At 50.5% G+C, this 23290-nt stretch overlaps 1 protein-coding gene across 8 annotated transcripts; it reads right to left on the bottom strand.

The window, feature by feature from the left end:
• Positions 1-1961: 1961 nt before the first annotated feature.
• On the bottom strand, positions 1962-22236 carry CHST12 (carbohydrate sulfotransferase 12). Of its 8 annotated transcripts, none has more exons than XM_040574602.1 (5): positions 22171-22236; positions 12534-16247; positions 7700-8552; positions 6034-6135; positions 1962-3246 (listed from the first exon to the last, which is right to left on the bottom strand). In XM_040574602.1, the coding sequence occupies exon 2, from the start codon at positions 16150-16152 to the stop codon at positions 14893-14895; it is 1260 nt and encodes a 419-aa protein (XP_040430536.1). In that variant the 5' UTR covers positions 16153-16247; positions 22171-22236; the 3' UTR covers positions 1962-3246; positions 6034-6135; positions 7700-8552; positions 12534-14892. The 8 variants fall into 8 exon arrangements, with proteins under 8 accessions (XP_040430536.1, XP_040430539.1, XP_040430535.1 ...); XM_040574605.1 differs by having other exon boundaries at positions 21967-22194; XM_040574601.1 differs by lacking the exon at positions 22171-22236 and adding an exon at positions 16886-18679.
• Between the last annotated feature and the right edge of the window lie 1054 nt (positions 22237-23290).

Genomic DNA, 23290 nt, shown 5'->3' with positions numbered 1-23290 from the left:
ATGCTGTTTTTCAGTTGCTGCAGGACCACAACAGAATGAGGTTTAGCAACATATACTCCATAATACCAATCAATAAAGTAATTGAAATATTTCAGGTACTCCTTTCAGGTTTTTCTTTTCATTAGACGTGAATATTAGACATTGAACATATACTTTCAAAACACTTGAGAGTTGCAGCTCTTAAATGATACAAAGCCCTGAACCTTTTCCTGCCTTTTCTCAGCCCCTTTGTATGTCTCAGGTTCACTTAGAAGCCATTAGTCACCTATTGGCGTATTTAGGAGGCTAAGAGCTTTGAAAACCTAATCCTTGTAAGCAAAAGTGTTTGGTCATACTGAACGCATGCAGCATCAGATTATTTGGCAGTGCAAATACAAAGTGGCAGGAGGACATGCATGCAATCATCTATCCTTGCTGTCAAATCAGCCACAGTGCTTGATACCGTGATGACAGCTGATGGTGGAAGCAGGCAGCCTGGTTCCCCAGGTGGCACAGCAACTCCCCTGGGTGCCTGTCTCTCCAGGATCATCCTCCAGGTGCCAGAGGAATGCTTCTGGGAGGCTCCTTTAGGACAGGATTTTCTGTCCGAAGTCGTCTCTCTTCCACCACAAAGTCACTCTTTCCACCACCACCTTTTCAGAGGCAGAATGGGAACGACAACAGTGGAACGATTTAGAATTTTGAAGTCTATCATAAATGAGACACCTGTGAGTGCTGTTGGCTACCACAGAGTTTCACACATGCAAGTGCCTGAATCCAACCTCTTGTATCGCCTAGCTCTCCGAAAATCTTCATGCGCTTCCATAAAAGCCACCCCTGGTGCTTTTGCCCAGAGCAGGCTGTGGCTGAGGTTCCCCGGCTGGGCACTAGGTGGCAAAGCATCCTGAGGAAGGGAATTTCGCATCTCGCCCGTCCTCGTTGGAAGGGGCTGTGGGAGGTTGGGGTGTTTTTCAAACGCAGCTAAAAATAAGGAATTTGCAAACCTAATAGCAGAGAGCCCAGCAGGGACACGGGTGAATTTGTATTCCTGCCCTACCTCCAGGCTGAAGTATTTGCGTACGAACATCCAGAGCCGTTTCCTTCGTAGCTGCTCTCCCGTTGACAGATTGTGGCCATAGTGCTCCAAATATGCAAACACCGGCACCTGGTTAGAGAAGAGCCTCGCTATTTACAAAGATATGCTGGCTCCTTGCAACGGGCACGGGACAAGCAAATGCATGGCACGTGAACCACGGGTGTTTGCAAGCCTCTTGCTCCAGCACCGCCGCTGGCCTCGCCTGCCAGTGTCTCCAAAATGAGGAAAGAAACGTTTTGCCATTGCGGTTTCTCCATATATCTCTGTGCCTTGTTTAACTCGGCTCTGGGGACATGGCCCTTGGTGGTTTTCCCAACATGGGTGCCCTCTCCTCCTCCCACATCCCCTTTGGTGTGGGGAAGGAGCAGCTGCTGTGTTCATGGAGGCAGATCCCCAGCAGGCTGGAACAGCCCTGGTTTAGTGGGAATTCAACCCAGAGCTGGTGTGTGACCTGGAGATGGGTCCTGCAGAATAACCAGTGAGGAGGCACAAACCCTACTGCTGTGGCAATGCCACCTGCTTTTTTATGGATCTCCATACCTGCAAGAGACCATGCACAAAGAGGACACCTCTCACAGCCTCCCAAATCTTGCTCTTTTGCCATGAAAGTTCCCCAGCCCCCACAGATGCAGCTCGACCCCATGGGGCTTGTCTGATGAAGGGGAGAATCCCACTGCTCTCCATCACCTCTAGGGGACACAGCATCTTTAAGGCTGCATGAGTAACAGGCCCCAATATTTACCCATCAGAATCTTGTGCCAAATCGCACGTGTCCTCATGTCCTCAGCTCCTTGCCCTCAGATTTCCCTGCTGGCAAGGACCATCTTCTTATTCCACAGTAATCAGCCCCTCGATGTGATGCACGGATGGAGCAGTCTCAGCCTGCAAAAGGTTGTCAGTCATTTATTTCTGCCTTCCCTGCCAAATCTCTCCATCCCCCAGCCAGAAACCATCAGCACCACGCTTCACCGCGCAGCCTGGCGGGAGGGAGCTGGAACGAACCCGCAGAAACTTCACCTCACGAGCTGCTTTTTCCTCCTCCTTTAGGAGGAATTCTCTCTCAAATTCTCTCCCAGACCTCTCCCGGGTCTTTACACTTCTACAACCCCTTGGCCCAAAGGCACCACGGCAATTTAAGGCTCATTTTGCAGATCATACAGGTAACATTGGCTGAAAGAGGGGATAACCAGCAGGGTCCTGCTCCCTAACCCTCGATGCTCTGCGCTGCTGGTAGCATCTACAGGCGAAGACCCCCATCAAGGGGGGATATGAGGGGACTTGGGGGCACACGGTGCCTGTGCCTCTGTTTTAGAGCAGGAGACACAAGTAGGCACTCTCAGCATGCACCACGCATGTGCCTGGTGGAGCAGTTTAGTCCTACGTGAAGGTATCGGAAAGGAATACTATGCCAACCCCATGGCTTGGCAAACGGAGGGGAAAATGTGTTGAAAAATGAGACTTCCGAGCATGTTCTCCGTCTGGAATCTGCCCGCAAAGCGACTCAAATTTCTCAAAGGGATTCATTATTCAAAACTATTTGCTGAATAATTTCTGAGTGTAATTGCAGGTCTGAAGCTTGCCTGCAAACAATTCATTAGGAGCATCCGGGCAGGCAGCTATGACTGCGCTCAGACTTCGGTTTGTGCTCCCTGGCTGCGTGCGGATAAAGCCCAGAGCCAGGCGGGAAGGGTGAATAAACTTGTTTACAAAATCATGATCGTGAAAAAAAAGTAGGGGAATTAAAATTAGCTGCTTCCATGGACACTTCTGGATGTAACTGTGGCTGAAATAGGCTGGCAGAGAGAACTGGGCACCGGGGGACCAGCTGGACTCCTACATTCCTTCGTGGAGAGCACGGCTCTGTCCTCCCAGTGCCCAAACACGACTTGTCCTCAGGCAGGGCAAGGAGAGGAGCAGGAGATGGGGAAGGAGGAGCTGCCTCCACCTCTGTCTTCGCAGGGTCCTGAGCATCACTGAGGGAGCTGCCTGCTGGAGGAGCATGTTGTGAGCTGCTGTCCCTTGGAAATGTCACCAAGAAGCTCTGACAGCTCGCATACACATTTGGAGAAGGAACAGAGAGTGACTGGAAGCACTTCCACAATGCAGGGCTCTGAAAGTGCACAGTGGTGCTGGGCTGGTTACCAAAGTCATCACTCAGGCTATGTTTCCTGCTGAAATCATGAAATAATAGATGTCCAATTAACTTGTAGAGCAAGATGTAAAGAGAAATATTGCTTACAGAGAGCTGGCATGGTTCCCATTGAGTTATAATAAGAATATTTTATTTGCCTAGGCTTTAGATAACCTATTTCTATTCTCTCTTTTGCTGCCCCTGAGGCTCCTGAGAGTATATCAGTTTCTTGGAATAACTTTTCTTCTCCATCATCTCTGAAGTCCTCTCCCGGCTCCACTTGCTCACCATAATCTTGAATGCTGCTAGACTAAACACAGGGCGAACAGCTGGTGTGAAAGACCTGAGAATCTAGCACTCTCAAACTGCACAGACTGCAAGGTCTCTGGCTGTGGTACTCCCCGAAATGTGCCTGTATGGGGAGCAGGGAAGGAGAACAGGCACTACCCCACCTCAACCTTTAAAACAGGCAGAGCAGGCAAAGCTAAAGCAGCAATAGGAAAAACATATAGGAAAATAATTATTTGGCAGAAAAAAGCCTGCTTGAGCCACACTGCATTTTCCTAAGTCAAAGTAAATCCCATCAAGTGCCAATAGGACTAAAAGCTGTTAACTTACCATTGACCTGCCCAGCAAGCTATTGAAATCCAGAGCCTACCCCATGCAGACAAGCATTTGTACAGTGCTCTGGAGCACGTACCACACATCCTGCAACATACAATATTTTGATTGCCATGTACTGACCTACCATATATGCGTGGTTTAAATTAAAGACAACTAGCATAAACAAAACCTCTGTACGAGATGTCCAGTGAAAGCAGATATTTAATGGGTCAGTACCTTCTTGCTGGCCCTGCAGCAGCAACCCAAACGTTTGCTTAACTTGCCTTGTAACCACAGCCCGGGGTAGCAAATAACATAAACCTTTTAATTGCTGCAGCCATTAACCTAAATACACTTCCAGTAATTCTTGGTATCTGTCTGGCACAAGAACTTTTCCAAATCCTTAGGACCATACTTGCAGTTGTAACCCCAGGAAAATCAGAGGCCCCAAGCAGACCAGTGACTCACTGGGGATCAGGGCACAACCCAGTTGCAGAATGAAGAACGGAAAACCCTTTGTGTCGACATTTTCACACTTACAGTTATCTCTGTTCTCAGAAAAGGCACCACAAAGGCAACCCCAACGCATTCAGGCATGTGGATCTTATTTGTATTAAACTGCTGTTGAAACAGTCCAGAAACACAATCTGCAAATTGCTTTCCCTTCCTTCTCTTTTATTTTTAAACCACTCATTTTGAGAAGTCTCTTTTTTTTCTTTTTTTTTTTTTCCTTTTTTTTTCCACAGAAAACTTTGCGGGGAAAAACCTAAGATTTGTCACAAAAGGGAAGGGAGCCTTAAAATCTGCCAAAGAAGCCACAGCTTTGCCTTCATTTAATTCAACCCCAGTTGCTTCATCAATGCCCTGATCCTAAGAGCAGCTCTGTAGCACACAAGGCAAAATCATCCCCACGTTCACTGCAGAAGTGGAAATTCTGCAAACTGTGGCAATACAGCTCCGAGCTAGAAAAATCCTGCTGAGAATCTAATTCATCACCATTCTATTTAGGATTTCAGGTCCATCCATTTGGGGTGGAGCTGGTGTCTGCTATGGTGGGCAGTGCAGCATGAGCAGCCGGCTCAGAGATGCTCCAGAGACCTTGCAAGGACCCAGGTGGGCTCAGGATTTAACTCTGGAGGTGATGACAGAGTGACAAGAAAAACCCAGGACACGGATGGGGGGTGAGGATGCTTCCTCTTCTCCGTCAGCGCCGTGCTGGGAGCGCAGCAGAGCCCCAGTTCTCAGCAGTGGAAGCCTGGTGCAGGTGCAGAAACGCAGTGGAACAGCCGAAAACACAATGAGACAGCCTACTTCCTGTCTTTTCTTGACCTCATCCTTTCTCAAACCAAACACTGCTGCTCTTTTGTGGGGGGGAAATATCCCCCGTTGGTTTAGACCAAACAAGAAAAGAAGAAAAACAAATACAAATCCAGCTCCGGCTATCTTTGGGTAGCTGTCTAAAAAGGGCTGGGAAGAGCCATGCCTGCGCCACGTCGTCAAGCCCTGCAGCTGCTGGGCAGAGAGCTGCAGCAGCAAAAACAGCTTTAAAAATGCCTTGCCAGGGTCAGGCAGCAGATCAAGCCAAACACGTCCATTTTCCCCATTTTCATAGGGGAAAAATGTCGGTTCAACCTCCGGGCTCAGCTCTGTGCAAAGACACGGAGGGCACCAAATGAGATCCCGGAGGTAAACACAGAGCGTCTGCCTCTCAGGAGGCAAAAGGTGAGAAGATGAGAGAAAAGCAGGTTGTCTCCGGCTACGTGGCCACATTCACCAACACCTTAACCCCATCCCAATGGGATTCTTTGATTTGCACCACTACACAGGTCTACAGAGCCAAGGGTCCTGGGGAAACACTTGGCTTGTAGACGTCCGGGTAGTATCACGTCTGCAGTGTGGTGACTGGCTTGTCCAAAGCAAACACCAGCTAAAAAATAAAAATATCACAAAAATATCAAGCTCAGAGTTAAAAACAAAGCAACCACTTTCCGTGTGTTCTCTCACTAAATAGTGTCACTAAGTCAGAACACTTGCACCAGGATGTTCCAACAAAGAATCTGTCTCTGGCAACTGGGCTGTATTGGAAATTTCCTTCCAATAGGCACCGCCAGGAAGGAGCTAACCCTGACAACAGCAACCGAATCTATGCTGAAAGCTTTTTCCTGTATAGAGAGGGACAAAAAAGCAAACAAACAACAACAAAAAAAGCAAACAAAAAACCCACCTTGTCCCTAGTTGTCTTTTCAGGCTAAGCTGACAAACTCAAGAGCTAGATTTCAGTCGGTATCTTGCTTCCAAAGGAGAGCTTTGCAAGCAGGCTGTTTCCCTATTACAAATAAAAGGAAAAGCATTACTTCCAAACCTGCAGACTTTCCAAAAGTGAGGAACTGCATCCAAGCACACTGACCTTTTTGCTAAGCTCTAAAAAATGTAATAAATGTGAACTGCAACAGCATCTGGAGCCAGCCCCGACATCTTGAATTCACATTCTCACTTGCTGATGACAGAAACTTTGCTTTAAAAAACAAAAAAAAAAAAACAAAAAACCAGCAACAACAACAACAAAACACACCACGACCACAACAAAAAACAGATTTGCTCCCAGAAACCACTGCCTGGAGCAATGGCTGTGCTGGGGGACCAGTTTCGGGAGGTGAAGGGGATTTTACCCCAGCAGCTTCATCTTGCTGCGCTGCCTCCAGCTGGAGCTGCAGGGTGGCACAGAAACATGGCTCATTCCTGTCTTACAAAGGGCTTTTGGTTTCACACTGGCTGCTATCACCCTGCCTTTCCCCAGGAAAAGCAATATGCAATGCAAAACCAATCCCAGAAATGCCTTGTTTTGGCAGCACCTGCTGAATAACTCCAAGTCTCACTATCCACCACACGCTGTGTTCTTTCCCTTGTTGCAGCTGGCAGGCAGGTCTTGGAAGAAAAACCTGACACTATTTTGAGAATTCCAGAAAAGGGCCAGAAAGCTCAGATTTTAGGTCTTTAAAAGAGAAGAGGGAAAACCAACACGATCCCGACTGCACCATTTCGAAGCAGGGATTAGCAGTAGCTCCCAGCCCCACTAACTGGGGACTCACTACAGGGGCCCAGATCCCACAGCGAAGACTGGCCACAGGCACTCAGTTCCCTCTGGCTGCTGACAGTAGCTGGAACAGGAAAAAAGCAAGCTGGCCTGGGGACACGGAGCTGGAGGGACACCCACACCCACTGCAATAACTGCTGGGAGGTTGCACAACACGAGCATCCCCAGGACACAGTTGGGGCCCGCTCAGGAGGGCTGGAGGGGACAAAGCTGCGGTAGCAGGAAGGAGCGACCGTCCTAGAGCCGATGGTCCATTGCAACACACCAACTGTAATCATGAAAAATGATCCTCTGCTTATAGGAAACAGAAGGCCAGAACTTGCCTGCATTTCACCTTACAAAAAGTTTATTGAATTTGCTTAAGCAGCTCAGATGTCTCACCTGTGGGTCGATTCTGACACCTGACTTCATATATAAATACATACCTTCTTACAAACACAGTATTATGTAATAATAACCATGAAACACAAGTCCAGGTCATGCTGACCTGATATAAGAACCTTTACCCAGAAGATCTGCGTGCCCAGAACTGGTATTGGATACCTGGGTTATGCCAGGTTGGGTCCCCACCACGCGCAGCATTACCCAGCACTTGGAAAAGGCTTGCATACACTTGGTTCATCGATTTCCCATTAGCTAAAGGTCACTGAAGCCTTTGTACAAAGCTTTATACTCTCAGCATGATTATTCTAGGTGGCAAATACTTCTGATTTACCCAAGAGCCAAAATATATACAGTCCGAAATCAATAAGGCACGCAAAGGTTGAGAGAGGGAAATGGAAACAGATAGAGGCACCTGATACCACGAGAAAGGTCATCAGCACCTCTTCTCCTGCACGTCCATCCCCTCTCTGGTCACACTTCTTTCACAGTTCTTCGTGGCATTTCTTCATTAGCACTGCTGATTTAAACAAAAGGGTCAGCTCATCCCTGCTCTGGTCTGCAACCTGGGAACAGCTCACGTGGCATGCTTGTGATCTCCCAAGCATAGCAGCAGCTGTACCACAGGGATGTCAGCTTCTTGCAGAGCCCGAGGGCTGGCAAAGCTGCAAGCCTTCCTGTCCTAGCACAGGCAAGGAGCACCTCGGCCCGCTGCTGACGCTAGCCTGCCTCTAAACAGCTGCTTGGGTGGGCTGAGTCTGCGAGTCCCACCACCATTCGCAGAGCCACACCTATCCCAAATGTCTGACCCTGCATCTTGTAGCAGAATTCCTTGGATTTTGCTCACGGTATTATGATAAGCTTTCATCACTCGGTTATTCAATTATTTCTGCCTTGGCCCGCGCTCCCAGAAGCACACAGCTCCCCAGAAGCGCACAGGGCAGTTCCGCATGCTGCAGAGGATGGCCCTTGCCTTCTCAGCAGTCCCTCTTGCTCCTCTCAGCATTTACCCGCTCCATAGCAGTCTCGTTTTGTTTGTAGATGCCCTCAGCTCCCCACACCCTTTTTTTCCCCCTCCAGAAGCACATCTCCAGCTCTGCTCCACTCCCTGCTGACCGCATTTTGGCCACTGCTGTCTTTTTGACACACGTCCTGCTGGCTCATCGCTATCCCCCGCGCTCCTCCCTTTTTTCCACAGAGGACTGTCCAGGCTCCAACCAAAACAAGAGGCAATCCCGGTCGCGTTCTCTCCCATCCATTTTGAATTCCTGCAGAGAATGACAGAGAAATAAACACTGAAGCTGCAGCTTCCCTGCCACAAAACACAGCTTTGCCAAAGCTGCGTGTGATCCATCTGCCCGGGGGATAAAACACGACGTTCGTTAAGGCACTGCCCGGTGGGTCAGGAAAAGTCTCCCACGTTTGTTTAATGGCTCATACTGTTTGTTTAATGGTTCAGACAGGGATGGGAGTATTTTGGTATCAGTACGGTCTGGCAACCAGATTCAGCCTAATCTAAGGATAAGAACCTGAGACATAACTGTTAAACCCTTCACTAGGTGAAAAGCAGAAGTCCTTCAATGCTCACGGACATCTTAGCTGGCTGAGCCCGCCCCCAGCTCTTCCCTGGCCCCCATGGAAAGTCAAGGATAGGCAGCATCTTCCAAGATAAAGAAAGACACTTTGTTCGTGATGGCACGCTCTGCACCTCAAGCTGCCTGGAAGCCAGCCTGGGACGGAGCGGGGCAGCCAGCCACAACCTCCATGAGTTTCCTCAGCTGAGTTCTGCCCATGGACCCGTGCAAGCCCTTGAGCTCTCCGAAGGGTAGGGACTTCTTGAATCAATACACATATTCTTCATACCAACAGCTTCCAGGCTCACCCTGTGGCACAAAAAGACTGGGTTGAGGGGGTTTTGTGTGGCTTTTGTCGCTGAATGCTGCAGCCAAGGCTCTCAGCTGAGGCGCTGCTGGATGGCCTGCTTCGCCCCGAGGCCTCCAGGCCTCCCGCAGGCACAGCTCACCGAGAGCCACCAGAACGCAGGTACCTCCTGCTGCCCCGTCACGGGGACAGGCAGGAGACAGCCTGAGCAAGCAGCAAACAATTAGCAGCACTGCTAATTGAAAACACGCTCTCGTCTGTCACTTGGCCTGAGGACACGGGCAATTGCGAGATTCCTTGGGTTTGTCATGGGTATCAACATCAGCTCCTGCAAGGGAAACTCCGAACGCTCCCCATCTCACCGCCCCAGGGGGTCACCGTCGCTCTCCAAACCCCCCACCCAGACCACAGAATTCTCTGGTATTCTGCAGCAGCAGTTAGTTTTTCAAGCCCAGGGAAAGGCTCGCCAAAAAGCCCACAGAAAGGTGATTGCTTTCCATCCAGCAGCATGAGAGCTGTCTCCAAGGTGCTCCAGTGCCCCAGGTGCCAGGTCTGGCAATGGTAAGAGCCCGTATCCTTGCAGCCTGGTGCCACCAAGCCCCACACATCGCCTGCTCGCTGCTGGCAGCACTGCCTCTCGCAACCTGAACTTGTTCCCCTGGGCAAAAATGCAGCACAAAAGAGTGGCTGAGGATGCTGCCGCACTCCAAAGCCTCCCAGGGCAAGGAAATAACAGCTGCAGGTGGGACAGCTGGGTTTTCTGAGCATCAGAGAGCAAGAAAGACCAAAGAGGTTTTACTTGGAGTGCCCATACTCACAGCCAGAGCATTTTGGTGTGGAAACTTCCTTCCCTCCCATCCCAGCAACACACCGCTGATCTCACAACTCCCTTCCAACAGGAACCGAGCTGAGCTGCTATGACTTCTCCACTTCCTTTTTTTTAATTATTTTAAGCTTTCCCTGAAATATGCACAACCACAAAAGCAAAGATGAAGCGAAGATGAAGCAGGGCTGGGAGGACGTCGGGCTGCTGCAACAACTCTGCAGGAAGGCGCTGCGGCACGTCGGGATGCTCGAGGGGATGCTGGAGCCAAGCTGCAAAAGTTCTCGAGATGGACCCCGCTGCCACAGGAGCCAGGCTGGGAGCTGCAGCCCGCCTGGCAGCAATGACACCGCTCCTCAGAGCCCAGGAACAGCAAATGGGTTTCAGATGGGCCACTGCGGAGCTGCCACAGCCCCGGCGCCGCTCGCAGACCCAGCGCCATGCAGCGAGCGAGCCGCTGCCCAGCATCGCTGCCAGGTTCCCCCGCAGCTGAATGTTACCCAGCTCCTGCAGGAGCCAACGCCAGCCTCTGCAGTCCGAGCTGGACCCTTGAGTAAAGCAAAAAGAACAGAAGAGCTGCTTTAACCCTGCTTCAGACCCAGGCATCATTGTCTTCATTAAATCCCATCTTTCTTTTTCACCCTACCCTTGATGGGAAGGTTTCCTAGCGAGGACGACATGGGCAAGCCCTTAAATTCCAGCCACCCCATTTGCTTGTCCAGTCAGCGCACCCTACACCCTCCCTGGCACCGTTTTGCACCACGGCCACACGTGATCCTGCCAAGTCACCGGCTTTCCCTGCACTCCAGCTTACATAAAGAGGAACAAACTCACTTTTCTTCGCCACCCTTTCAATGCTGCCATTCATTCCTGCCCTCCACCCTCCCAGTGCCACCTGGAGGGATTCAAAATGCACAGCCAAAACCCTCCACAAATTATCCCAGGGCAACTTTTTGCCCCATGGGTTGTCTGTGGGTGATGGCTCTACAATTTTGTCCCCAAATGTGAATTAAAGGATTAAAGCAAAAATTTCCGAGATGCAAAGGAATCCATGAATTAAAGACTCTCCGTACCCTGGCAAAGCCATGCCACTGCTCAAAAAGCAAAGAGCTCTGAGGCCTGACAGTCCTGAGCATGCAGGGGCTGCAGGGACAGGTCACGTACCTCGTGCCATAGTGGTGAGTCCTGCATCGAACAGCAAGGGACCCCATCTGTCAAATGGCTGCACAAAGACCTTGGTTGTGATGCTGAGCAAGCACAAAAGCTGGTCGCAGTTCCACCTGGGAACACCTCGGTCAAACCCCAGGTTATTTTTGCATCCACACTTCAGTTCTGCCTGGTTGGAGACACCAGGCTGGCTTTTGCCAAGTGGTCAACCCCAGGGAAAAGCAAGCCAGAACGGGAACAGGACATAATTTTGCAGGCTGAGCATGAAATGACAAAGCCAGGTTTATTTAGACACAAGTAGGCCACTTCAAAGCATTTTTCTATCCCTTATAAAATCAGTACTGGCATCAAAGCCATCTAAACTCGTGATTTTTAGCCCTCTCCTGACTTGAGTCCAGCATGGATGCATACTGCCTGCATTTGCCAATCATTCTGCCATTATTTGTCAAATACTGAATGCCAGCTCATTTAGAAAACCAGGGAGAGGAAGCACGGCTGGTTTGAACTCTTTGTCCTCCCCCCTCCCCACCCCCTCCACTTTTACATCATCAGAACAGAGCAAGAAACCCACAAAAAATGCACATTCCCAAAGCCAGAGGCTCTGTCCCAGTTCTGGCAACACAGTGGTCTCACCACAAAGCTCAGCGCAGCCTGGATTGCCTTCGACTCCTTAACAATACATTCACAATGGTGGAAGGGTGGGGAGGGAGGGCTTCAAAAGAAAAAGCAGCAAGGAACAAGCTATTTGGAAGCCAGAAGCCACCCGCTGCAAAGCGACCCTCTCCATCGGAGCTTTTTGCTCCTCCCTGCAAGCGTTTTGGAGTGCGGCAAGGGGAGGCGCAGAGAGCTTTGGCTGGGTGTGGGTCTGCAAAGATTGAAATTTCTTAAATGTAAAAGCAGGCTGGACTTTGGTGAAAGAGGGAAAGCATGGAAGACAGCCCTCTTGAACCATCCTTACCACCCTGACCACAACTACCGAGGGTGAAGCTGCCGGGGAAGCCGGAGCCTGCAGGCAGCTTCCTGAACCTTGCACGTGGAGCACGATGGACCTAAGCGTGACTCAGGGGGGTATCAGCACATAATGCTGGAATTTACCCACTTTGCCCAGCTTTGTGGGGGGGACAGAGGAGGGGAGTCAGTGCATGTAGAGTCCCCTCTCTGAGGTTTGCAAAGGCGGGGAGGATTTTTTCTTCCATTGCTGTTAAAATTACAAGGCAGATGTACAGAGAGGATGCTCTTCCATCGCACAGAGCAGCTGCTGCATAGATTTGCAGCCACCCTGCATGTTCTCTGCCAATTGCGCAACCACCAAAAATGAGAGTCGAGAACGGTAACACCCTGCAACCAATTCCTCCTCTGCCCAGAACAAGCGACTTACAGTCGGTGACCATGGAAAGATGCTCCTGCTCTGCCTGGGATAAGCCACAGCCATGAATCACAGGGTGACTGCAGGTGAGGATGCAGCTGCAGCTGGTTTGCAGGACGAGCATCGCAGGGGGCACATCGGCTGAGCACGGTTCAGAGGGGCAGGAAGAGACAGGACTCGGTCAAGAGGCGCAGGGGAAGCAGCTGGAAGGAAGTTTGCACAGCTCGTGCTATGCTGCGCTTGGCAGCGCATCTGCACGATGTTCCCAGCTGCCCACGTCTGCAAATACTAAACATCAATTAAATTGAAATTAAAAGAAAAAAAAAACAAACACGGTGTAATGACAACAGCCTAAAACATCCATGCTGTATCTTTGAAGAGCAGGATGAACCCACCCTGAAGAAATGTAAATATCACAGGAACCATGAGACTCCCGGGATTACTCATTACAGGAGACGAAGAGTCTCAACATCTCTCTGTTTTTCAGCGATTAGCTTGTAATTGGAAAAAAAAATGAATAGATCAACACTTTTCTATTATTAGTTTTAAATAATGACTCAGAAACAGGAACTTCCTTTTTCCCCAAGCTGTGAAGATCTAAGCACTAAGAATCAGATCATGGCTTCAGGCTCATTTAAACTGCAAATATCTCTGCAGAAATTACAGGAGAGTGCTGTGAATACAATGAGAAACAGATTCTTTGCCTCCAGCATAACTACTTGCTATTACCTTTCACTTAAAGATTAAAAAGCTTGATGCAGCCTATTTACCAGGAAGAGAGCACTATGCCCAGACGATGCACACGTACAGAGGTTGGAGAAGGAAAGAAACAGGGAGGAAAAGTCATGCCTGCTGATGGCCTCCGGGAGAAACTGAGAAAATGTCAGCTCAGAGGAGCCTGCCCAGAACACAGGGCTGCCTCCCAAAGCCTGAACCTGGACTTCAATCACTGATACCATTCACAGCTCAAGAAGTAATTAAGCATTTCAGCTCTAAAGGAGTTCCCTGCCCAATCAGCAAAGCTGACTGTTTCTGCAGAGCAATCCAAAGAGAAGCAGATTCAGCTGATTAGATACAAAAAGTGTCTCTAAAAGCATTAATTTCCTTTGGGAAGCAGCCCACAGGCTCCTAGCACAGTGGGCAACCATCACTCCTGCAGCAGGTCCCAGCAAGGCAGATGATTAAATCTGCATCAGTCAGTTGGTATAAACAGAAATGCAGCGGATGAGGATGCAGTGTCACGAGCAATAGTCAGCACTCTGAAAACAAATGAATTTTGAGATCGCCTTGGCACACACCAATTGAAAGAAATCTTTTGGGTTTTATTCTTCCCGGGATAAATATCTGCACCCTTGCCCTGTCCCCCTAAAGCACTCGCAGCGATGGGGGTGTAACACAGCAGTGACCAGGTCATGGAGCAGCAGACCTCAGCCCCATCCTGCAACAGGATGAACTGTTCCTGCCTAAGCTGCTGTGGTGTGGAGCCGATCTCTGAGCACCACATTCATCCAAGAGCACGCTCTGCCCATCCACATCGGCCACAACCCCCAAAAGGACCATTGTGGGAGATGCAAGGCATGGAAGCAGGGGCTGAGCAAACATGTTTTTGGAAAGCCAAGCCCCTCCACCACTTTGCTGCAAGTGGAAGCAATGCAGGGATACTGGGCTGGCCACAGGTCTTGGCGTCAGTACTCCCAACAGCCACTTCCCTTCGGTGACCCCCGCTGCGAGCACCACCAGAGCTCTGGTACTCTTCCAGGGACGTTTGGAAGAGTCAAAGAGCTGCCCCAGCTGCGTTGCATCCAGCTCAGAGTGACCGTGAGCAGGTGTGGCAGGTAAAGGCACCGCCAACAAACCCAGCTCCCAAAGAGATTCGAGTGCTCTGCCAACACCACACCTCCAGCACAAACAACAGCCCCGAGACAACACAGAGAGGCAGATGCACCACTTCTTGGGTTTTTCTTTGACTTTTTGTTTTTTTATTCCTTCCTTTCCTTTGCCACAACACACGCTTCGTATTAAATATCTTAAATATATTAATTTTAAAAAAGTATTAATAAAAAGCTACTGAAGGACACAGTTGGCAGAGTGACCGTGGGCAGCAACCCATTGCAAACATGGGGACATTAAAAAAAAAAGAAAACCCAGAAAACAATGATAAAAAACAGGCTTTTTTTTTTTTGCATATGCACAGCTGGCTGGAATATCCTGGACTCCAGCATTATTGCAAAAATGGAAGGGGAAGCAGTAGAAAAAATATATTCCATTGTACCAACCTGTATGGGGAAGGGAGTTAAGAGCAAAAATGAGGAGGCTTTAAACATTTTTGGTATTTCAGATGTTCCCTCCCACACCCACAGCCCAATCACTTTTAGTCTTTGAGCAAGTTTTCTGGCTTGGGGTAGCCAAAGAGTACAAAATCTGCTTCATAAAGCTTGTAGAGCTGCTGCCTCCAGGCCAGTGGGATTTTGGCAAACCAGTCATCCTCCCAGCTGCTGGCAGTCCTGTTCCTGTAGCTGGGAGGAAAGCGGAGCAGCCTGTCCACTTTGAGGAGCTGCAGTAGATAAGCAGCATCCTCATCCAGCGTCTCCAGCTTCCCAATGAAATCATAGTCTATCTGGCACGGGTGGCACAGCCGGTAAACCTGCCTCCAGTGCTCGTTGAAGGGGGCCATCTTCTCTGTCCTGGGATCCAGTAAGTACTGGATGAAGTCAGAAAAGGAGACTTTGAGGCCTGCCCCAAAGGCCTCGCTAACAGAGGTGGGAAGGTTGGTATGGTTGGAGTACAGCTTTAGCATGGGGATGGCAAAACGCCGGTAGAACTCCTCGTTCTCCAGCTCAAATTTGCTGCGAAAGGCAGAGATGAGGCGGACAAAAGGGTCCCGTACGAAGAGGAACTTAGTGTACTTCTTCAGCTTGATCTTCATGAGGTGCCGGGAGAATTTCCCGTAGCGACGCCAGAATTTGTTGAAAGTCAAGTGGGTGCTGGTGTTGTGAACGTGTTCCCGCGGGATATCCAGGGGGTTTCGGTAAGGAACCCCCTGGTCCAGCAGGCTCTCGCTCAGCACAATCATCACCCGTTTCCAGTTGGTGCAGGCCACCTTGGGGACGTAACAGTAGATGATGCCGTGGCGGTCATCCACAATCAGGTGGTTGAGCTCATAGTTTGGGATGTCATCAAAGGAGCGCTCCTTGGTGGGGAAGGCGAAGCTGGAATTGGCACAGAACTCCCGCAACGTTCTCTGCCTCTCTATCTGCAGTTTCTCTTGGTCCAAGCTGTTTCTGGCATTGTGTGTAGACCAGTCATAGCCCCGTACGTTCTCCTCCAAATTGCTCACCACGGGCTTGCTGGAGCCCTGGACAAGCAGCTGCTCTGTCTTTCGGGAGGTAGAGCTGTTCTGTTTCAGGTTCGAACTAAGCAGCTTTGCCAAAAATTCATCCACATCTGGCAAGGCTTCCCAGTCTCCACCTGCAGTGATACCAGGGATGGCCCCTGGGGAGTGAGGCCTGGAAAAGGACGTGTGCAGGTAGAAGTGTGCTGTTCCCACGTTGTCCCAGTACACGATGATCAGGAGGATCATGAAGACGGAGACCAGCACCACAGAGAGACGGAGGAGCCGTGCTTTGGTCATCCTGACAGCTCCTGCGATAGCTGGCTTTCACTTGGATTCACCTCCGGCTTGCAGAGTGAGGATTGGGATCCAGCATGGTGCTGCAGACCAGAAGCCTGGAAAGATACCAGAAATAAAGTTAATTGATCCCTTAATCACTCTGTTTTGCAGAGAATGACCTTGCACGGGGCTGACCATCTGGTTCTGCACAGGAAGAGCTGCGTGCTCCTCAGGTACCCATAAGGACTACACGGAGAAGCACTGATTCTCCTGGGACAAAGCCTGACCTTCCCTCCTGTAGGTCCTCCCGTGGCAGTTTTAATAGTGTCTGGTTCTGCAACTGAACAGATGGGGTCATCAGACCTCCAAGCATCCTGACAGCCAACTACAGCCTTCGTCTTCTGCTTCAGCTCTCACTAGCTCCTCCTTCCAGGGAGGACGAAAAATGGCATTTGTTGTGTGAACCCGGGACACGGTCAGAAGGGGATTTTGGGGCCCTCAGAAGCGAGTCCGTAACTGACTTGAAAGCTCTGAGTTTATGGCCAAAAGGAGGCATAACAAGTTTACTGGTTTCCATAGCAATCTTGGTTTGTTCATCAACCTCAGGCTTCTTGAGTCACATGATTTCACGAGAAGCTGTTTTCATTTAAATAAAATAAATAAAATATTAAGATTTCAGGCCTCAAGTTTTCCGAGAGAAATCAGAGTATTCAAAAAATGCAACTGTATACAGAAAGTATGCAGAACCAACTACCTTTCAGACCTCCTTGATTTATAAACGTCTCTAATACAACAGAAGGAAAGAGGGCTTGAGCCACGACTTTAGCATCTGGTAGCATGCTGTTGTCTCATCTCCCCCGTGAAGATGCTCTACACCACTGTGCCAAAAACTAGGTCCTTATCAGAGTTACAAATACGTAGCCGAAGATGCCAGTGCCTCAGTGGCTAAACACAGCCCCTGTTGACAGAACATCAGACTCAACACACTGTTTTATCTCATCTGTGTGAAGGTACCCCATAGATGTCACTTCCACCACATTTCTTGGTAGCTACTTCATTTTATCAAGAACAGAGATTACACAGTTTTCCTGTGAAAACTCACAGGGACACAGCCCCGATAACAGCCAAGCATCAATAAAAATCTAGAAGAATGATTATTTTTAACTGAATGATTTCTGAGACTAAGGATGCTCTGGTAAATCTCTGTCTGCGTCTGGCCTGTGTGTTGAGTCAGTACCTCTCCGTAGCTTACCATAACTAATGTTTCTGACTCACTCGTCCCTAACAACTCTTGATCACCAAAGACAGGTGAGAAATCACTGGTACAAAGGCAGTGAACAAAATCCTTCTTGGAGAGCAGAGCGATTTTCTTCACTTCAGCCAGTCCCATCTCTTCGCTGCTGCCCGATACTTCCTTGCTGCCCCCCAGCCCCTCTCCACCTGCAGGTCCCTCCAAGGAGATGTCTCCCCAACCCTGCCGCGTGTTTGCTGCGCAGAGGCTCGCTCCTCACATCAGCCATGCAGCTGGGGGAAAAGCTGAGAGCACCTGGCTGCCCACAAGGGAAGTATCTCTGGGTGTCGGACAGAGGGTGGAAGCAGCCGGACCTGAAAGAAGGAAACAAGGATCGTTTCCAGATAACTTGTCTTGGGTTTGCCCAGCTGATCAATCTACCCCCAGCTCTGTCACAGGACCTCACATAACTCATTTAATCTCCGTGCCACTGCTTCTCCTGCTAAGGGCATCCGTTCTACCTGTTTAGCTCCTAGGTTTGTCCAAGCACCCTAGGACTAAGGATCAGGCACTGACAGCCATGGACGAACAACGCAGCGAAGTGAGGAGCAGCTAGCTGATGTTTTGAGAGAACCCAAGGTCAGCCATTTTACACAAACCCTCTCTGCAAAGTTTAGCCAAGTGAAAAAGTGGCCGCTCCACAATCTCCCTCTCCACTTCAAGCACAGTCCAGCCCCCGATTATAAACCCAGAAGAGGGCATGCAGATCTAAGACAGGAGCCTCTTTCTGCAGGCATCCCCATTCGGTGTAACGGCCTCAGAACAAACCCTACCAACAACAGCTCTGAAAACAAAACCACTTTAAGCAGCAAGCAGACCTGGAATGCTTTTCAGAATTTGACTAGGTCTTTCTTCCCCCCAGACTGGAGAGATCATTCCCCAAAAAGCTCACATTCACACACAGCTCTTGAACAGCACCAACCCCACCCCACACGGGGATGCAAAGAACCCCAGAGTCCAGATCCGCAGAAGCACTGAGCCCCGTAGTCCTCACTGGGCAGTGTGCTCCGCAACTCTGAAACTCACAGAAGTGTTAAATCAGTGGAATTGTCTGAAGGGCCATCTGCGTGGCTGTGCTTATGCCTCAGGGATGACACATTTTAACAAGCAAAGTCCTGGCTTCAAACACTAGACCAAAAGCATTAGGCCAGAATTTACTAATGAACAGGAATGATATCAGATACGGTTATGTATCAAAGTATCAGCTCGGTTTGTCCCAAAAGACATAAAATGCAGAAGTGAAGGTTTGGGGTTTTTCCATCCTGGTGTATTTATTTACATTTTGGAGGTGGAGATTGCCAGAAATTCAGCGTAGCTGTAGCCTGCCACGTGGTTTCACGCTGCAACACCAAACACTGTGTTTCTTCGAGTCACGCTCTTATTCTACATGTTAAAAGGAGCTGGAAGAACTGCGCAGACATAACACACAGTACCCTGCAGAGCAAGAAGCAGGTATTACTCAGCAGTAATTCCTTGCATTTATCTAGTTAAGGCTGAGCATGGGTCAGATCTAAGAAGAATCACCCAGAGAGATGAGTGCAGAGTTAAGGAAGGGGAAAATTATATACGTACGTCAGCACTTCAGGCCAAGCATCTCGGTCCAACAGCAGAAGATAATGGAGTGATGCTGCCAAGCCTGCTGCTTGGCACATTCCTGGCTTTGCATTTTGCCTGAATCTGTTCTTGCTTTTGAGACAGTTTGCTGCTCAGGACAGGGAATGCTTCCTATTCTGTATGAATACGGTACCCACTGCGCACAAAATCCCTAACGTACTGGGTTTCCAACATTGCTTGAGACCTTGAGGGTAGCTGGAATACAGCAAGTCTGGAAAGCTGCAAAGAGCATCCCTTTTTGCCATCCCCATACCCCGCAGCTTCCACAGCTTCGGGCCGCGCAGCAGCCTGCCAGCATTCCTGCGAAGCTGTCCCAGCCCAGCGCAGACAGATCACCCTCGTGGCGCTGATGGAAGCAAGCAAGGCGCTGTGTGTGGCACGGCAGGCACACACATTCCTTTGGGAAAACGGAAGGATGCTCTTCGTTAAAGCCACTGTGGTCACATAGCTTTACCCAGCACACCCCACGGGCTCGAGCCTGCTTTCCAGGACACAGCACGCAGGCCTGCCAGAGCATTCGGCTTTCCCAAGACACACAGCAGTGAGCAGCACAGAATCAAAATGACTCCGCTTCCATTGACTGTGTCAGTGCCAGAGAGCAACCCTGGAAAAGAACAATAACGCAACTTAATTTCTCCTCCTGAGAAAGCTGCTGCAGAACACAGAGTTACTCTGTTGACTACGATACATCCTCTTTCCGAGCACTTCATAAAAGACGCCAGATTGAAAGCACAAATTAGAGGTCTCTGAGCACATCAGAGGGAATGTGCCTTCATCCTCCCCTTGCCAGAATCAAAAGGAAAAGCCTCCAGGAGAAGCCAAGAATTTACATTCAAGTTTAACCCAAAGTCACCAGCCAACAAGAATGTGCACCGGGATGCACACAAAGCTGCTTCTGTGACACGATGCCGGCAAACTGGGAAACAGACCAAGTGCTATAATCATCCTACACAGCCTCCTGAACAGCCATAACAGGATTATCTCCATCCTGAGCTTGGCCTGGGTGCGAACCAATGACTCTTCTCCCCATCCCAGGCCTGAAAAAGACACCGAGGTGCAAGGTCACTGCTCGCAGCCTCTCCTATCACAAGCTGCCATGTCAAATACCTCTCTAGATTGCTCAAACTCCACTTTAAAACCTGAAATGGGGGGGGGGGGGGGGGGGAATGCATCCCCAGCACTCTTATTGCAAAAGCTATTGCAGATCCTACTCCTCAAGGATTTGGAAACCCTACTTGCACTTCACAGCCGGTTTGCAATCGTTTGTTCTCAGGGCAAACGGCAGCTTAAGTAATCCCTGTCTCTTTCTTCCTGTCCTCTCTACAACATATCCATGAGGTGACTACATTCTCTCGCTGCCTCTCTTTGCAAAAGAAAGTAACTCCAGATCTGCTTGTTCCCTTGCTGGAGCAGTAAGGGCTACAGAAAATAAAGAAGCTTATGTACATGTACATACTAGAGACAGTGGACACAATCTCACTCTTTTAACAGCAATGGTTTCTAAAGGACTGTGCCTCCAAAGGCTTTGGTGCAGCTTCCACCTCTTCTTGCTCTGTATTTTCCCACGTTTGCCCTTCTCACACTGCTCCTAGGTCCCTCTGAGGACTCACAGGGCACAGATCGGGCACTAAGCACCCCCTCACCTGCTCTAGAGCCCGTTCATTCAAATGCAGGATGCTACAGGATGTCAGATAGCTTGTTCAGGCTTTGGCTGCTTCTGAAGGTAAAAAGGGGCGGAAGGAGAACTTTTAAAAACATACAAAAAAAAACCTTAAACCAACACTTTCCTTGCAGCACTTTCATTCACCAGCAGTCACTTGACCCATGCAGCCTTCTTTACCCACGTGCAGTGGCACACACCTGTTACTGGTTAGGCTCGGGCAGTAAGCAGGCTCCATCCAGAGCAGGAAAACCAAACTAACCTCTCTGTAGGTGCAGAAGAATGAGCTCCTCTCATCCATAACAAACGTACAACGCACTAAGAACCAGAAAAGAATTTCACACACTTGACCATCACTCAGTAAATTCCTTCTCCACAGCCTTCCAGTATCTAGTGTCCTTTGCAAACGAGGGAAGTTTTAACTCATGTAGTATCATTCACTATTTACACATGTGCACGCTGTAAGCCAAAAAAAAGTGCTTGCATTGTGTGTTTTACCCCAGCTTAACACATATATGCTAGAGACCAGCAAAAGACGTCTTAATCAAGGTAGCTGTGCCAGCGCCTTCCCTCCCATCACCGCCACAAAGCCTGGTTTGTACAGCCTTGGCAGCGCCAGTCTCCTCTTTTTTAACACCCATCCTGGGAAGCTGTCCCCATAACCATCCTTCTACGCCTTCCAGCAGGAAACACCCCGAACGCAGCACGTTCTGTCCATTCACTGCATTCGTCGTGAGCCTGAAGCACTCCCACGGCTCCTGGCCTTACCACCTGGGGAAGAGTCTGAGTGAGTCCCGGTGCCTGCAGCCCGCGCCAACACAAACCTGGAACAGTTGTGGCGTGTCAACAGCAGCTCCCTGCAACTCACCCCATCCGCATCTGCCTTGGGAACACTTTATTAAAGCGCAGCCTTCTGCTGCTCGTAGTTCAGCTCTGAAGCTTTTCTCTTTTCAAGTTCAAAAGCGATTAGTGATGTTACGGGCTGTCCATGCTGGGCAAGCGATGCAAAGCCACGCACCTACTGACGATGGAAGCCGTTCCTCCAAGGGCACCGCTCCCAGCCTGTGCTCCTGGGGCTGCCCTCAGGGCAGAAGGCGGCGGGTCCTGAGGCGGCCGGGACTCGGGGCAGAGCCCGGGGGAACCGGGGCAGAGCCCGGGGGGCAGCAGAGGGGCCGGTACCCGGAGAGGAGCCGCCTCAGCCCCACGCAGACCCGAGCTCGCGGGGGGGGGGGGGCACCGAGGGGAAGGCGAACGGGGCCGTGCGCCCTACCTGCTGCCCGTGGGGGGCGCTGAAGGAGAGCGGGGGCTGCTGCTGGCGGCGGCGGGCTGGAGTCACCGGAGGGCCCGTCCGTCCGTCTGCCCCTCTGTCTGTCCGTCTGTCTGTCTGTCTGTCTGTCCGTCCCGTCCCCCCCGCAGGCACCGAGCCCCGCGCCCTGAGCCCGGCCCGCCCCGCCGTGGGCGGCTCCGCGCTCACCTCCGCCCGGGCGGCGGCGGCGGCGGCGCCTTCCTCCCCCTCCTCCTCCTCTTTCTCCCCCTCCTCCTCCTCCTCCCGCAGCCCGGCCCCGTCCCGGTGCCGCCGCCGCCTCTCGCGAGACGCCGGGCACCGGGGGTCCCCCCGCAGGGCCGCGGCGCAGGCGCCGCTCCGCCCGCAGCCCTCAGGGCCCGACCCGGCCCGGAGCAGGCCTCGCCTGGGAGCCTCGGGGGGACGCCCGCCGTGCCCCTGAGGGAAGGGCTCTTGGCTCCCTTGGCTCCCCCTCAGCGCTCTCCGAAACGTGGCCGCGTTGCCAGCTCGTCCTGTTGGGCAGGGAGAGGCTGCGGGAGATTTGTTAACCGGGGGGTTGCTTTTGACTTGGTCACAGGCAGCGTGGAGGAGCTGGGAGGAGAGGGGTTAGCAGCGTGCCCGTGTGCGAGCGTTTGGGGAGAAGGAAAGAAGCCTCTCCACTGACAGTACGTGGACAGAAACAGCCGGCAATGGATGTGATGGCAGTAATCCTTGTCCCGACATGAACACAGCATCCTGAGACATCCGTGTGTGCTGGAGCTCAGGCTTACATACAGCCACTTGAAGCTATTTGAGGGGAGAAAGAAACCATGCAGCTTTTTGGGTTCTATCCCACTAGGCCCTTATAGGAGCAGGGTGTAGCTGAGGCACAGCACAGCTAGAAGGTGCTACCTGAAAAGCCCAGAACAGTTTAAACACCCTTTTCTACTCCTACGCTTTGTGACCGAGAAGAATCAAATCCTCAGAAAAGGAGCAGGGACCCGCTTTGCGCAGGAGATGGGTCTGGGACGCGGGCCGGAGCCTCAGTTACAGCAATTCTCCAAGCTGCAAAGGATATTTACACATTCCACCTCTGAGATCTCAATGGCCAAGTTTTACATGTATTAACATAGGCTTAAAATATAGGTTTTACAAACAGGAAAATTAGCACATCATTAGTCCCGTGCTCTTTACAACAGTCATGGCAAATTATCAAACTGTTGTTACGCAACCTCCGTATAGAGATGGAGCCTCAAAGCTGTGCATTAGACTCAAATGTCCGGGTCTTTGCTTGAAATAGCTCTGAACACTGCAGCTTTTCATAGTGATTCAG

The sequence above is a fragment of the Cygnus olor genome, chromosome 15 (genome assembly GCF_009769625.2).
Source record: "Cygnus olor isolate bCygOlo1 chromosome 15, bCygOlo1.pri.v2, whole genome shotgun sequence".
Classification (NCBI taxonomy): domain Eukaryota; kingdom Metazoa; phylum Chordata; class Aves; order Anseriformes; family Anatidae; genus Cygnus; species Cygnus olor.
Note: the sequence above shows the minus strand (reverse complement) of the source record. Positions and strands in the feature narration are given on the sequence as shown.

Coding starts and splice junctions, on each gene's coding strand:
- CHST12 (XM_040574602.1), bottom strand. CDS start 16,152: ATGACCAAAGCACGGCTCCTCCGTCTCTCTGTGGTGCTGGTCTCCGTC.